Source organism: Marmota marmota, unplaced genomic scaffold (assembly GCF_001458135.2).
Source record: "Marmota marmota marmota unplaced genomic scaffold, marMar, whole genome shotgun sequence".
NCBI lineage: Eukaryota > Metazoa > Chordata > Mammalia > Rodentia > Sciuridae > Marmota > Marmota marmota.
This window is the reverse complement of record NW_025999960.1, coordinates 137,332-154,872: the sequence shown is the minus strand read 5'-3', so window position 1 is coordinate 154,872 and position 17,541 is coordinate 137,332. Positions and strand designations below refer to the sequence as shown.

The window sequence follows — 17,541 nt, the reverse complement described above, 5'->3', positions numbered from 1 at the left end:
GCAAACAGACAGTTCATCCAAGATGATATATATATATATATATATATATATATATATATATATATATATAGCAAGTAAGTATAAGAAAAGACTTAACATCATTAGTTATTAGCTAAATGAAAATTGAGGACAATAAGATACCACTACACATCTATTAGAATAATTATAGTAAAACAAGAAAAAAAAAAGAAGAAAGAAAGAAGAAGGATCCTAACAATGCCGAGAGCTGGTAAGGATTCAGAGCAGCTAGAACTCTTAATACACGGCTGAAGCCATGCAAAATGGTATAGCCATTTGAAACTATTTGGCAGTTTCTTAAAAATATAAATGTACACCATTTGACCCAACTATCCTACTCCTTGGTTTATACCCAAAGGACTTAAAATCATCATACTACAGTGGCACAGCTACATCAATGTTCATAGCAGTTCAATTCAAATAGCTAAGCTATGGAACTAACTTAGGTGTCCTTCAATAGATGAATGGATAAAGAAACAGTGGTATAAAATGTTGAATGTTTTCTTTGATATAAGAAGGCTGATTTATAGTGGGATAGGGAGCAGGAGCATGGGAGGAATAGATGAACTCTATCTAGATAGGGCAGAGGGGTTGGAGGGGAAGGGAGGAGACATGGGGTAATTAATGATGGTGGAATGTGACGATCATTACTATCCAAAGTACATGTATGAAGACATGAATTGGTGTGAATATACTATGTATACGCCAGAGATATGAAAAATTGTGCTCTATATATGTAATAAGAATTGTAATGCATTCTGCTGTCATATATAAATAAAAAATTTACATGAAAAAAAGAAACAGTGGTATATATACTCAATGGAATATTATTCAGCCATAAAGAAGAATGAAATAATGGCATTTGCTGGCAAGTGAAAGGAACTGGAGAATGTCATGCTAAGTGAAATAAGCCAATTCCAAAAAACCAAAGTCAGAATGTTCTCTCTGACATGCAGATGCTAACACATAATAAGGGAGGGGGAGGGAAGAATAAAAGTTCATTGGATTAGACAGAGGGGAATGAAGGAAAGGGATGGGGGATGGGAATAGGAAAGAGAGTAGAATGAATCAGACATAATTTTCCTATGTTCATATATGAATACATGACAAGTGACACTCCACATCAAGTACAACCACAAGAATGGGATCCTAATTAGAAAAAGTTATATTCCATGTATGTATTATATATACTCTACTGTCACGTATATCTAAAAATAAAAAAATATATATGTAAAGAAAATCCCTTGTTTGAGTGACTCCCCCCTCTTCCACTCACAATACTCCAAAATAAAAGCCATTCTGTCAGAAAAAAAAATTAAATGTACACTTACTATACAACCCTATATAACCCAGCATTCTCATTCCTTGTTGTTTATGCAAGAAAAAGAAAAATGTGTGCTCACACATAAACCTATATATGAATGTTTATGTTATTTTTATACATATTTGCCCCAAATTCTAAAAGTTCTTTGATTGCTAAATGAATAAATGGTGTTAGATGTATGTAAAAGAATACTATTCAGCAGTTAAAAGGAGGAAACTGCTGATACACACAGCAACATAGGTGAATGTCAAGTGCGCTCTACTAAATGGAAGAAGGCAGGCTCAAAAGGCTTCATGTGCTGAGATGCCATCATACAACATTCCAGAAAGGGTAAAGCGATGGGGACAGATAGATCTGTGGTCACCAGCAGCTTGGCCTGGGGACAGTGGTGGACTTCAGGACGGCATGAAGGATTTCGTGGAGCAATGAAAGTGTCCCACATCTTCACTCCGTTGGCTCCACCACTATACACATTTTTCAAAACCTACAGGACCATACACTAAAAGACATAGTTAACTGTATGTGAATTATACCTTCCTTTTAAAAATGGGAAAAAAACTTGATATATGTGATTTGAATTAATAAAACCACAGAGCCCTTTTAAAAGATAATATTATTAATGCTTCAGTAGAGGAAAAGGACCCTTTAGGATAGGATGGTCAGAAGGCTTCTGTGAAGGAATCTTTTGCTGAAAAGCTAACCCCTGAGAAAGGTAGCCCTGCAGTAGGAAGGGTTTGGAGCATAGTAGGTAAGTTCAGAAGGCCACAGGTACGCATTTCTTTTCTTTTTAAAATTCTTTTAATTATACATGGGCACAATGTCTTTATTTTGTTTATTTATTTTTAGGTGGTGCTGAGGATCGAACCCAGGGTCTCACACATGTGAGGCTAGCGCTCTACAGGTACGCATTTCTAACAGTGACTTCCATTTATTAATCATTTGTTATGGACCAGGTCCTATGTTACGATCTTTACATATGGAATTGTATTGAGTCCCTACAGTATGCCAGTGAGGTGTCCTTTAGTTCCTCTGCATAGAAGAGGAGAGCCACAGCTTTAAAAAGGTTCGTGATTTAGCCAAGAAATGTCAGTCAGGATTCAAACTCAGGTCCCTCTGACTCCAGAACCCATTCTATTTATTCTAGTGGTTAAATGAATAACAATTATTATTATGATTTTTTTTCCTTTGGTGCTAGGGTGTTCCACCACCGAGCTATACCCCCAAACCTTTTTGTTTTTTTCTTGTTTTAAAACAGGGTGTCATTAACTTGCCCAGGTTAAACTTGAACTGGTGATCCTCCTGCCTCAGGCTCCTGAGTCACTGGGATTACAGGCATGTGCCACCATGCTCAGCAATAACAATTACCTTTTCTTTTTCTTCACCTTAAAATGTCCCACTGAAATCCAGAGGCACATTACCAAATATGCTTCACATTTTTTTTCCCCTAAGCATGTCCTGTCAACAATACTGAATAACCTTCAAAGGTACTGAAGACCTGAACACATTACTGTGGTAACTAACTCAGCCTTAAAGAAAGTGTGTGAGAGAACACAGAGCAAAGATGCAGATAACTTCAATTTCCGCTCTAAGATTTTGTGGCATTGATTACAGATCACAGGACTTTATACTTCTTATCCTAAAAATTTCATCCCTTTAAATCCAGAACATCTTAGGTTTTGGAAGCTATAAAACATTCCACTATTTTTTGACTGACTTCAGTATCCTACCTTTTCACTGTGCTTTCCGTTGTATTTATCTTTTGTATAATGTTGTTGATTTTCTCCATCCAGTCAATGTGATCGGCTCCAACGTCTTTCACTTGCAGACCCATCTTTGCATTCCAGTAGTTCAGCCTGAGAAATATCCTCTGTGGACTCCTGCAGAAATGTTAGAACCATTGGTAGGTAAGCAAGTGGGAACGGCTGACATAGCCCCAAACTCCCTTCTTTCGAATGACAAATGGGTCTGTTTATTCATTTCTTATCATCAAAATGGAACAGGTGGGCACTTAGGACTCAAGAAGTTTGGGCCTTTATCTGATATCCATTTTAACAGGTCTTTAAAAGGCTGGATAAAACAAAGCATATTTCGTATTTATTGACAAAACGTGGATGTAGTTTTAATTTCCTTCCATGGGGCAAATGCTAAATTTTGGTATCAGGATAATGGTTGCATCTTGTTGAGGAAGAAGTATACAATGGAGAAAGGGTCTACAAGGGCTTCACATATATTTGTCATGATAATGAGAATGATTTCCATATCTAGAAAGTTATATGAGAGGGTTGAGGTAGGTATTAATTTCAAGCTTCAAGGATAAGTTTGCAAAGAGACGAGTGATTTGTGGTTCAAGACATGTATGGAATTTAAATCCATTAGGTTTTCCCTCAATACTTTGCTAAATTTCATCCTTCCTGCCCCCCAATCATTATGCATTTTTTCTGCAGGTGCCAAGGCTTACAGCTCAGGGATCTTGTTCTCTGGAAACAGCATCGATGTGGACACTTGAGGTACTTCATGAACAAGATCTGGTTTTTGCTCATCCTGTTCTTTCTGAAGGTCCTGGCCCTGTTCAGCTTTCGGCTCCAACATATCCTGATCAAGATGACGAAGGAAGCAAAGCAGAACAAATGGGTTATCACAAGAAGTAGAGGTTCCTCTAGCTCCACCCAACATCCCTTCTCTGAGAGCAAACACAGCCCTCTGAGGCCTGCACCTTCAGTTTATGAAAGGCTGGGGCAGAGACACGTACTTCAGAGCTCTTGCTGGGTACAGTGGCTCATGCCTGTAATCCCAGTGATTCAGGAGGCTGAGGCAGGAGGATAACAAGTTCAAGGCCAGCCTCAACCATTTAGTGGGGTCCTGTCTCAAAGTAAACAATAAAAAGAACAGGGGATGTAGCTCTGGGGTATTGTGCTCTGGGTTCAATCCCCAGTACAAAACAACAACAAACCAGAGTTCCTTTGAGCGTTGATGAGTACTAGAATTCCACCTGACCATTGGACTCTAAAACTCTACTCAAATAAGATGACTCTCCAGATCTATTCAAATTTATTTTAATGGAAAAGAGAAGGTGTTAGGAATTGTCCCATATATCAAGAGAGTCTAAAGAGATATAGCAATTGAATGCATTGCATAGATCTTGCTTGGATGTTGGTTTAAAAAATACAGCCCTAAATTGTGCCCTAAATTTCGGGCACAACTGCAGAAATTAGAATAGTGAGAGAATTGAGGATACAGGAATAAATTATAGAATTATTGTTAATCTTCCTAGATGTGATGACAGTATTTCAGATATGTAAAAGAAAGTCTATTTTTAGGGATGCTTTCTGAAGTAAACAGGGATGAAGTGTTATGTTGTCTCTGACCTACTTTTTAAATGGTTCAGAAAATTCCATCTATTTATATATATATAAATACTAAGCAAATGTGGTGAAAGTTAACATTTTTAAAGGGTTTTAAAGGGTAGGTGTGGAATGTGGTGGATCACTGTGTAATTCTTTTAAGCTCTCTTTTGATTTAATTTTTTTTCATATCAAAGAGTTTGGGGTAACAGCCTACTCTGAGTTTGAGCCACAAAATTTCTTTCTTTCTTTCTTATTTGCCTTGTTCTAGAAAAACATTCAAGGCATTTTCTGGCACATCAGTTCTATACATACAAAGATTAACAATAGATTGTCTTTGAACATGTTGTTTTTCTTTTCTTTTTTTTTAAAGAAACTATTGAGAAATATTTCTCTGACCTGTGAAGATGTTTGACCTGAAATTCCTGAATTTCAGCATAACTATTTTTAAACTGGAAAGAGAAAAATTTGGAGTAGGGAGAACAGATCAATTTCTTATTGAAATATCTGCATAAACTACTGGCCAAGTCAGGAAGGATAACTCCCACCCACATAACTCTACAAATCACTGTCAAGCGAATTATTTCTTTTCATTCTCATGATAGATTTGAGGTGAATAAAGGCACTTGAAATCCTCTAGGCCATTCATATTAATGACTCATCCAAGTTCACATAATGCAGCAAGTTAGGTGGTAGCCCCCAAAGACATATCTGTGTCCTCATACTAGAACCCTGTGAATATTACCTGGTTTGGAAAGAGTCTTTGCACCTGTAATTAAGTTAAAGATCTTGAGTAAAGACCATATTGGGTTACCTGGATGGATCCTAAATCCAATGACAAATATCTCAATGAGAGACAGAAGAGGAAAAGCATAGCGTCAGGGGAGAAGGCCTTGTAGGGTGGAGGCAGGGACTAGAGGTATGAACTGCAAGTCAGTGAAGACCTAAAGCCACCAGAAGGAGGAAGAAAATGGATTCTCCCTGAGAGATTAAATCGAGGGTATAGCGATGAAGCCTATTGAAAGACAATCTGCAACCCAGAGTGATTTTTCATGTAGCAATCTTCTTTAAGGTGAAAAATGTTAGTTATTTCATAAATCACCGAGGGCAAAAATAACACATAATTCACATTTTTTTTCCCACGGGAACACTAGCAATTACCTCATGTTTTAACAACAGACTACAGTGGCAATAAGGCCACACCCTGCCTCCCTTCTGGTTTCAAGCTCTGAAGTCTTGTCCCTATTGGGAGGAAATCCTCATTCTTACCACATTGAGATAGGAGATGTGTCTTCCTTACCCATTTTTTGGTGTCCACTTTGTGAAGGAAGTCAGTTTGAGGAGTTTCAGAGCAAACTTTGTCTTTATTGTCCGATCCGTCCAAGCTCTGGTCCATTTTGGTCATTTCCCTTAGCAAACTGTAAGCCACACAATGGAAACAAGGCTGTTACTATGTCACGGGCCAGAGCTCAGGCCTGCCCTCCCTGTTTCTAAAGGAGGACCCTGGGATCTTCCCAGCCCCAAGGGGCACCTGCTGGTCAGGTTCTGAGTTCATTCTGTGTGAATAATGCCACACAGGCCATCTCACACAAAAAAGAGAAATAGAGGGGTTGGATAAATATTTATTGGCTGAGTCAATCAATTATTTGTCAATGAGATCTCAAAGTCATTGCAGCTGTGTGTATATGCATGTATAAATGTGTGTTCAAAATAAACAAGTAGAGTTAAAAAACAAAATAATGGGGAGAGGGGAGTAAGTTTATGATGTCCTCTTGACCTTCGTACCCCCACTCGTCTCCTGACAATGTTTATGTTTCTCCCTTATTATTCTTCCACAGACAGTCCATGATAAATAAGCAGATGTGGTTGTTTATCTAAGTGTGTGTGTGTGTGTGTGTGTGTGTGTGTGCGCCTTTTAAATCAGAGGTGGGAGGATATTTATATACTGTTTCTGTGCCTTCAATTTCTTTATGATTATTATTTTTTCCCAAGAGCATGGTGTGATGGGGTGTGTTTGTGTGTGTGTGTGTGTGTGTGTTCTATTGTAGTTGGACATTCATTTATTTATTTTTATGTGGTGCTGAGGATCAAACCCAGTGCCTCGCATGTGCTAGAGGAGTATTCTACACAGCTACATTTTTAAAATTATTTTTTTATTTTTACTTTCTATTTTTGATCTTTAGCAGTTTTAATGGTACATTATAATTATATGTAATAGTGGGATTTATCATGCCATATTTGTACATACACGTAACATAATGTGATCAGCCTCATTCCCCACTATCTTCCCTTTCCTTCCCCCCTTTGCTTGCTTACTGATTTTCCTTCTATTACTATTATCAATATTTTTTGTACATTATAATTATATAATAAGTTGTATTCATTATGGCATATTCATCCACAGACCTAGCATCATTTGGTAGATTTTGTTCCTCTGCAATTCCTGTGCCCTCCTTTCATCCCTCCCTTTCAATCCCCTTCCTCTAAAAGGGAGACCAATACAGTAAATCTCTTTTTTAACAAACTCCCTTGGAGTCTATTTTATATTAGTATATACAAAACTGCTTTACTTATGAAATGACTATCTGGTAAGACCATATGATAAATTTCTTCATATATATATATATATATAAAATTGGAGATAGACACAATATTTTTGTGTGATGCTGAGGATTGAATTCAGTGCTTCACACATATGAGGTAATTGCTCTACTACTGAACTATGACCTCAGCCCCTGTATGATGAGTTTCTACTCAGTTCTTTATTAACGGACGTGTAGTTTGTTTCCTAGCATTTGCTACTAAAAACAATGCTATAGTGAATACCTTACATATCTGTATGTTATATATATGTACATCTATTGGAAATCCCTGAAAAGTTGACTTGCTAGGTCAATAGTTTTATACATTCCAAATTTTGATAGATTTTACCAAATCATGTTTTTATAAGGTGGAATTAATGTACATTTCCAGAAAAATGATGACAGTGACTATTTTCCCACTCTTTTTCTAGAACCATATCTTTGCCAGCCTGGTATATTTAAATGGGTACCTCATTTTAATCTTTTTTTTTTTTAAAGAGTGAAGTTGAGCGTCTTTGTTTGTATGTATACAACTCAGCTATATTTCCTTTCCTGGAACAATCATGTTGATATCATTTGTCCATTTCCTCTTGAACTGTTGATGTTTTGCTAAAATGCACATATGTACACACACACACACACACTTTTCAATGAATCATAATACATTTGTGATGTAGGAAGGGGTTCTGGAATCTATGTATATTTCTTCAGCCTGAATAAATATTGCTTACATGAATAAATACTTCTCTAAGTTTCCAGATGTACAAGCTACTATTTTCAATAAATTATAAATGCATTTAAAAACATCTTTGGTGGGGCTGGGGCTGTAGCTCAGTGGCAGAGCGCTTGCCTAGCATGTGTGAAGCACTGCTTAATCCTCAGCACCACATAAAAATACATTAATAAACAAATATGTTGTGTGTCCCTCTACGACTACAAAAATGTTTTTTTAAAAAAATCTCTTATCATAATAGGTTTTCTGATATGTGAGGAATTCTGGAAAATCTTTCATTTTAAAAAAGTTTTCCAAGGCTGAGGTTATGGCTCAGTGGTAGAGCGCTTGCCTAGCATGTGTGAGGTACTGGGTTTGATTCTCAGCACCTCATAAAAATAAATTAATAAAATAAAGGTCCATCAACATCTAAAAGAATACAAACTAAAAAAAAAAAGTTTTCTTACTGGATGGGGATAGGGGTGTATTGAACACCTGTAATCCCAGCTACTTAAGAGGCTGAGGCAGGAAGAGGAGCATAAGTTCTAGGCCAGTCTCAGCAACTTAGTGAGATCTTACTTCAAAATAAAAAATAAAAAGGGTTGGGGATGTAGTTCAGTGGTAGAGAGCTCCTGGGTCCAATTCCCAGTATCAAACCAACAAGAGAGAGAGAGAGAGAGAGAGAGAGAGAGAGAGAGAGAGGGTTTCCTAATCAAAAATGTTGTTAATCATTAGCCTATATGTACATACTTTTATTGTATGCTAATATGTGTGTATATGTACATACATACCCACACTTATATAATATTTGTACTAGCTCTAATCTGGAAAGTATTTAAAATGGCTTACGTCTTTAGCAAGTGAAGATAATGAGGCCCTGAAACTATCAATTTTCCCAAATCAAGATCAGAGTCTTGACAGTTTCTACTTGGTGGTGTCTTCCTAGTTCATGATCACAGGCCTCCTCAGTGTGTCCTTAGGCCTCCTTCAATAAATATTCATGAGATTAAAATTAGGTGAATTGTAGGAAGAACATCCACCCAGACCCTGAACTTGAAAAAGCTCACTATCTCATCATTTTCATCCCACTGGCCTGAGGACGCCTCCAGACACTTACGCAGAAGCAGCTGCTGCAGGCGCAGCCCCACTTACTTCATTGCACCTTCAGTCACACCGAGATTTTGGAGAAAGCCATTGTTTTTTTCAGTCAACGGTTGTTCCTTCCCAGCTGTCTTTGTCTGCAGAGATGTCCCATCATTTAGACTTGGGGGTGTGAGCTCCATTCCTTCAGACTGCAGGGACAGGGACAAAAGAGGAATTTCATGCCAGATGGCAACTCCATCATCTCCTTTGACACCTAGCTGATTCCTCCTCAGGGAGATAACCAAGGTCCTTGACCTTCCACGCTGGCCATCATTGTAAAGGACCTGAAACTGGCTCTGAGGTTTCTCTGCCCATATAAATGAGAGAAGGTGGTATGTATGTCTCCCCAAGGACACACCCATGTCTGAGGCTGGGAGATGTATTTTGAATCCCCAAATGGGAATACTATAGAGGAATATATAACAGCCAGCTGAAGGGATGGAAATCTCCATTTAAAAACAATTTCTTTGGTTGTAGATGGACTCAATACTTTTATTTATTTTTTTATGTGGTGCTGAGGATTGAACCTGGTGCCTCATACGTGGTAGGCAAGCGCACTACCACTGAGCTACAACCCCAGCCCAGGAATCTCCATTTTTATAGCCTGTTTCTGATGATATAATAATATGCTCATCACAAAAAACAGAAGAGATGAAAGATGAAAATAAAATTACTGCTACTCCAGAGATAACCAAAGATAACTCCAGATTGCCCAATTTAACCTTTGCTAGTATTTTGGTACATTATCTTTGTTTCTAAATTTGACATTTGTTTTATTCTTTTCCCACTATTAACAACCAGATCTTTTCTTATTGTTTATAATATAAATAATATAATAATGAGGCGGGTGCAATGATGTACTCCTGTAGTCCCAGTGGCTCTGGAGTCTGAAGCAGGAAGATCACAAGTTCAAAATCAGCCTCAGCAACTTAGCGAGGCCCTAAGCAACTCAGCAAGACCCTGTCTTTAAATAAAATATAAAAAAGGGCTGAGGATCTGGCTTCGTGGTTAAGCATCCCTGAGTTCAATCCCTGTTACAAAAAAACACAAAAACAAAAAAACTTTAAAATCTATATATATGTTTATAGGCTACAAACTATAAACTTAGGATACTTGCTTAGAAGTGGAATTGCTGCCTCACATTGTACAAAGTACAGGTTTTTAAGGATTTAGGGAAACAGATTGCTATCTAAAAGGTTTAACCAATATACTGTGCCACCATAATTTGTTCAAAAATTAGAATACTAGGGCTGGGGATATAGCTCAGTTGGTAGAGTGCTTGCCTCGCATGCATAAGGCCCTGGATTCAATCCCCAGCACCACACACACACAAAAAAAATAGAATACTCTACAAAAAATAAAATTTCCTTATTTCATCAACTCTCTGAAATCTTAAGGGCTTCCTCCGGAGTGATTTAAAAACCTAGATCTCTATTTGGACACCCCACAAATTCTATCTCACATTTCTCACATTTCAATAACAATAGAATCCTGATGGCTCATGTCTCCGCACCCCCCCCACCCCAAGACATCACAGTGCTCTCCACATATTTTCTCACTCCCTTCCTAAACCACCACCACCAGGAAGGTATGATCCTCATTTTATGTACACATTAACTAAGGCTCTGGGAGATAATTTATTTGGATGGTTACACAGCAAAGCCAGAACTCATCTTCCATGTCCTCAGAGCTACTTGTAAGGGATTTCCCCTAGGACTACCTCCAAAAATGATACAGACCAGGACTCTCCAATAGCACTTTCTGTGATAATAGAACTGTCCTCCAGGGTGTTCAATACAATAGCCACTAGCCACGTATTTCTACTGAGCTCTTGAAATGTGGCTAATGCAACTGAGGAATTAATTTTGTAACCACATGTATCTAGTGACTATTATATTGCACAACTCAGAATTTTCTGGAGTAGGCAAAGCAAAACATGGCCTGCAGGCCACATCCAGCCTGCCACCTGTTTCTGTAAATAATTTTACTGAAACAGGATCATACTCATTCCTGGACATGTTGTTTATGACTGCACTTGCACTGCAGTGACAGAGTTAGAGGGTTGCAACAGAGGCCATTTGGCATACAGAGGCCCAAATATTTACTGTCTTGTACTTGACAGAAATAATTTGCCAACTCCAGTTCTACACTATCACCTTCTTCTATGGTGTTGGGTGTTTACTACGATTAATCAGTTAAATACAGTGAACGAAAGTTGGATTTTGGAAAGTCAGGCTGAGTTCATATCCTAGTATCAACCCTCAGCATCCAGACATAATTCTATTCCTCTGGTCCTCCTTCCTCATCTGTAAGATGGGGCTGACAATACTACTGTCAATGTTATTGAAGCTGTGAGGAGTAAGCCAAGTATCTTTCTCTTACTGTGTTTAACACAGTATCAGGTAGACAGCAAACACCAAAATTACCTACCTATCAATCAAAATGAAAGTAGTGGAAATGGAGAAATTAGGAAGGTTTCTTTAACTTCAAATAGCGCAGTAATAATAACTGCTACATAAGCAGTATCATATGCAGCACTTTCAGTTAATAAAGCACTTTTACCAAATTGTTTCGTGTAATCCTCACACCATCTCATGGTCTATTAATAAGGCGATATTTTTATCTATCATTTTAGATGAAGAAGCTGTCTCTCAGAGACAACCATGACTTATTGAAAGTTTTATTGTTACCAAATGGTAGAAGCAGCATTTAAACTTGCCAATTCTGATTCTAAGTTCTGCAATCATCCTACTGTATTACCCAACCCTGATGGACAATCTGTTCTCATAGACTCATTAACAGCTTTCTTACCACTAAAACAACTCATCTTCTGAATGCAGTCATAACTTTTGGCTAGTTATATAGTGAAAGTCCTGACTAATCAAAGTGTGGTCTGCAGAGCATCAGTATCAGCATGGCCTGGGAGCTTGCTGGACAGGCAGAATCTCCGGTTCTATACCAGGATCATTGAATCAACACCTGCATCTTAACAAGATCCCTGATGATCCATACACATAGGAAAGTCTGGACGGGCTCATCTTCTTCCTTCCCTACCCACTTTCTTCATTTATTCTATAGGACTGTTTGGTACACCAGAGTGAATCTTTCCTCCTTCATTCATGCCCCATAAAAACTTTTTTTTTCCAGTACAGGGGATTGAACTTAGGGGGGTGCTTTATCCTGGGCTACCTCCCCAGACCTTTTATATTTTTTATTTTGAAATAGATCGTTAAATTGCCTAGGCTGGCCTTGAACTGGTAATCTTCCTGCCTCAGCCTCTCAAGTAGATGAAATAACAGGTTTGTACCACTGTGCCCAGGTCCATAAAAGCTTTTTAAAAAATTTGGAGAAGCATTCATACATTTTAGGAATGAATAAACTATAGAAAGACAGTTAATGAAATCTCTAACTTATAATTTGAGGGAATTTTCTCTAGGCTTGATAACTCAAATTACCCTCTTCTGTCCCTGCTAGCTGGTTATTCGGGATCTCAGAAATTTACCAAGCATGGTTTTGTTTTGTTTATTTGTTTGTTTGGTTTTGGTACTGGGGATTGAACTCAGGGTCTCACACATGCTAGGCAAGCATCAAAGCATCAGGGATTTGATGTCAGCCTAGGCTCCTGGCCAGGTCAAAATGAGCTGGTACAGTTGGGGAAAAGTCTCTATACCTGGTGATATCTTCTTTCTTCCCAATTTGGTAATCAGTAATGTCTCTGAATTCAATGAGGTAGACTAGCAGTAGTCAAGTTTCCCTGGAAAGATTTGGTGATGGCAAAGCCTCCTTTCCCCAGCATCAAAGGGAAAGAGGAGGCCATTGAAGAGTGGTACACACATAGGCAGGTAAGTTTGCAGTTGGGCCTTCCCTCTCTGACATTCCAATTGGAACTCGGCACATGAACCCTTCAACCCCCTCTCAGGAGATTCCGGCAGCTGGGCTCTCTCCTGCCTTTCTTCTAACTTGCAACACCAGCCTGCCTCCGGGCTTCCTCGCTTCGCTTGCCAACTTCTCCCACCCTGTCCTCTGCTCACCCAGCTACTGACCTCTGACATGGCAACCTGGGTGCTCTTCCAACCCCAGCCTTTTCTGCCATACCTGCCCCTCTCATCTCTAGCCTCATCATCTGATTCTCTTTCAGAGAATCCAGCTTTCTACAGAGGCTCAAAGATCTTCTATGATGGAGGATGTGACCTCCCCCACTCTTTCCCTACAGGCAGGAATGAGCAAGCAGTTGATCTTGCAAAACATGGCTGCTTCTACCCTATAGGTTTTGCCATTTTGGCCTCCTTCATTTGAAGTCCATACTTCCTTCACTCTTTCACCTTGTTCCAAGACTTCAGTGCTAAGTTCACATTTCTCACTGGTTCTCATTTTCCCATTCTTTGGAAAATGAGCACCCAAAGGAAGAGCCTAAAATACTGACCTTACAAATCCTAAGCACTTCAGATTTTCCTCTTTACCTACCAAAATTATCCAGCAACATGGAGATAAAATATAGAATGGTTCTTACAAGCATGAATTTTAGGATTACATAGTTTTGCTATTTGATTTGGGGCCAAATATAACTTCTTCATCTGTAAAAAGGATTGGCTAGTATCTACTTAATGATTCACTGAGAGGATTAAGGCAATTATGTAAGGAAGGAGGTCAGGGCAGAGCTGGACAATTGCTAGTGCTCCCATTTAAACTTAGGGTTCACAAGGAGAGGGATGTTTGTGGGTTTTTTTGACCAATTTTCTCCAATTATGCCCTAAATGCTTTCCTTACATAATTGCCTTAATCCTCTCAATGAACCCATTAAGTAGACCCAGAAGAGTGGCCTGTATATATGTGCTAAAAAAAAAAAAAGCTGTTCAAGAAATGGAATGAATGCATGTCGAGTAGCCAGGATGTTTATGATTGATTATGGCAACATTTTAGGTCTCATCATCACTCTGAGCATTTTCTCAGCTGAAAGTTCAGTTCAGTGTCTCATCTTTCTTCTAGTGGATTGACTATACTCTCCGTTTAGTTAGGATGCCAGACTCCATTACCCTCTGCCCTCCAACAGCCTGCTGGGCCAGTCTTCAGCCTTGGATCTTCACTTCCTTTCATGACTCTGCTCCTGTCTTTGATGGTTTCAGGTGACCTCATGTTTCTTTAAGAGAAATCACAAAATTCTTCAGATTCGTTCCACCATCATCATAATAGTGAATTCTTATTGCATGCTTCCTAACATGCCAGGCAGTCTTTTGTTTTACATACATTACCTAATTTAATTCTCACTTTTCAAAAAAAAAGAAGGGATTTGGGATTCAAATCCAAACCCAGTTAACCCTGGCATTAAGGACCATGTATATTGGCACCACTGTATACCACCACTGTTCACTCTGGTTTTCCACTGCTACTCGGTAACGGTAATGCTTTGCTGCATCTCTGTTGACTCCAAAACACATGGGCCCAGCAGCTGGTTTCTGTCTTGCTGCTTCCTTCCCACTCTACCTGGCTCCTGGTTGCTGCCAGCTCCCTCTGCAAGCAGTGACCTCGCTGCCTGATCAAGGCCAGCTGATGTGACTCTTCTCTCCACTGCCAAACAATTCCTTTGAAGCCTCTTCTCCATTCATAACATCCCTGTGTTTTCTCTGTTTCCCATCCCTTCTCTCTCAGGGAAAGTCCTGACCCACCCTTTTTCTTAAGGCTCCCTCCCTTCCCTCAGACTCTTGTTTATTCTTAAGGACTGTATTCCCTTCATTTTGCAATTTCAGAAAATCTTTTTGAATGCCTCTTTCAGCACGCCACTGGAAATTTACAATTTATTTGAGGAAACAGATATACTTTCTTTCTCTTTTTGCAGTACTGGGGATGGCTTTGCACACGCTAAATGAGCATTCTACCGCAGAGTTACAGCCCCAGCCCAGCAATATACTTTTTATATCTTCAAGCTCTGCCTATATATGCAAGCCTGTTCCTGTTTCCTTTCTTAAAAAAAAAAAAAAAAGCAAGCCAGGTGCAGTGGTGCATACTTTTAATCCCAGCCACTCAAAAGGTCGAGGCAAGAGGATTTGCAAGTTCCAGGCCAGCCTGGACAATTTATTGAAACCCTATCTCCAAAAAAAAAAACAACAAAACAAAACAAACATAAAAGGACTGGAGCTACAGCTCAGTGGTAAAGTGCCCCTGGGTTCAATCCCTAGTACTGCCAAAACAAACAGACAAAAAATTCCCCTTCCCTCTGTGTACTTATACAACTGTCCTATCTTTTCTCTACCATTTAACAAAATTTCTCAAGTTTGCCATCTCTGTTGCTTATTACGTATTCATATTTTAACTTCTTATCATATGTGCCTTAGTTTATTTTGTGTTGCTATAACAACACACCTGAGACTGGGTAGTTTATAAGGAAAAGAGGTTTATTTAACTCACAGTTCTGGAGGTACAACAGCATGGTCCTGGCATCTTCTTAGCTTCTGGTGAGGGCCACATGCTGCTCAGTTCATGGTAGAAAAGCAGAGGGGCTAAGCACTTGGGATTCCCTCCTTTATAATAACTTGGTCTCTCTAGAACTAATCCATTTACTAAGCTCTGCACAGTCCCCCTGAAAGGCATTAGTCCCTCCTAACAACTCACTCACCTCTAAAAGTTTCTATCCTGCTGCACCAAGGAATTAAGCTTCAACATGAGTTTGGTGAGGACAAACCAAATTCAAACTATAGCAGCATTCTTTTTTTTTTTTAATTTTTTATTGTTGGCTGTTCAAAACATTACATAGTTCTTGATATATCATATTTCACTCTTTGATTCAAGTGGGTTATGAGCTCCCATTTTTACCCCGTATACAGATTGCAGAATCACATCAGTTACACATCCATTGATTTACATATTGCCATACTAGTGTCTGTTGTGTTCTGCTGCCTTTCCTATCCTCTACTATCCCCCCTCCCCTCCCCTCCCCTCCCCTCTTCTCTCTCTGCCCCCTCTACTGACATTCATTTGTCCCCCTTGTATTATTTTTCCCTTTCCCCTCACTTCCTCTTGTATGTACTTTTGTATAACTCTGAGGGTCTCCTTCCATTTCCATGCAATTTCCCTTCTCTCTCCCTTTCCCTCCCACCTCTCATCCCTGTTTAATGTTAATCTTCTTCTCATGCTCTTCGACCCTACTCTGTTCTTAGTTACTCTCCTTATATCAAAGAAGACATTTGGCATTTGTTTTTTAGGGATTGGCTAGCTTCACTTAGCATAATCTGCTCTAATGCCATCCATTTCCCTGCAAATTCTATGATTTTGTCATTTTTTAATGCAGAGTAATACTCCATTGTGTATAAATGCCACATTTTTTTTATCCATTCATCTATTGAAGGGCATCTAGGTTGGTTCCACAGACTTGCTATTGTGAATTGTTATAGCAGCATTCTTTAAAAAAAAATTTTTTTTAAATTTTTTAGTTGTTGATGGACCTTTATTTTATTTGTTTCATTTATATGTGGTGCTGAGAATTGAACCCAGTGCCTCACACATGGTAGGCAAGCGCTCTAACACTGAGCCACAACCCCAGCCCTATAGCAGTATTCTTTTTTAAAAAAATATTTATTTTTTAGTTGTAGTTGGACACAATACATATATATATATATATATATATATATATATATATATATTTAGTTGTAGATGAACACAAATATCTTTATTTATTTATTTATTTTTATGTGGTGCTAAGGATGGAACCCAGTGCCTCACACCTGCAAGGCAAGTGCTCTACCACTGAGCTACAGCCCCAGCCCCCTATAGCAGTATTCTTGATCACAAGTTCTATTTTTTTCCTTCTGTTTACTTTGTTTTTGTATTTCTAGAGATTTTAATAATCTAAACTCTTTGGCTAGTTGGAAATAGTATGTTTTGATTCTCACACTTATTTGATCCCAGAGCCTTTTAGGTGCTATGTTTCTAGGCTCATACTTTGAGAAATGCCTTTGTAAGATAATAGTAAGTGAAGTTCCAGACACAGGAAGCACTCATAAACAGGGGCAGCCACAGCCATGGAGCATCCCTACTAGAGTAATTGGATTTTGCAACCTTAACCACTTTCTGAACTTCCTCATCTTGCCCAGTCACATCACCTCTCAGTGCAACAGAAATAAACTTCCTCCCAGGTCTAACTCCATAACGTCGGTCCTGTCCCAGCAGGAGGTCCTCACTAGTCCCAGCTTGTCCTACCTGCCCTGCACCAAGCCACTGCCAGCCCAGCCTGTCCTGAGATGGTTATACTTACTAGCAAAAAAAGACACCAGAGTCCTGTGAAAACCCTAACTCTCGAGTATGTTAGCAAAAGGCTCCCCTGAGAGCCCAGAGATTTCAGGAATTAAGTTTAGGAAGGAATAAATACATTATTAGTCTCACAGGAATCTGAACCTTTGAACGAGTACCTTTTCTTAGAGGGATTTGTGA

The 17,541-nt window shown here is 38.9% G+C and overlaps 1 protein-coding gene across 1 annotated transcript in view; it reads right to left on the bottom strand.

The window, feature by feature from the left end:
- Nucleotides 1-9,263, bottom strand: part of Smco2 (single-pass membrane protein with coiled-coil domains 2) — a 20,872-nt gene extending 11,609 nt beyond the window's left edge. The window contains exons 1-5 of the mRNA XM_015493417.2: nucleotides 9,130-9,263; nucleotides 6,002-6,101; nucleotides 3,801-3,934; nucleotides 3,070-3,219; nucleotides 1,707-1,806 (exon numbers count right to left, since the gene is read on the bottom strand). Coding sequence (XP_015348903.1) covers nucleotides 1,707-1,806; nucleotides 3,070-3,219; nucleotides 3,801-3,934; nucleotides 6,002-6,101; nucleotides 9,130-9,260 — 615 coding nt within the window. The 5' untranslated portion in view covers nucleotides 9,261-9,263. The remainder of the gene's footprint in view (nucleotides 1-1,706; nucleotides 1,807-3,069; nucleotides 3,220-3,800; nucleotides 3,935-6,001; nucleotides 6,102-9,129) is intronic.
- Nucleotides 9,264-17,541: the final 8,278 nt, after the last annotated feature.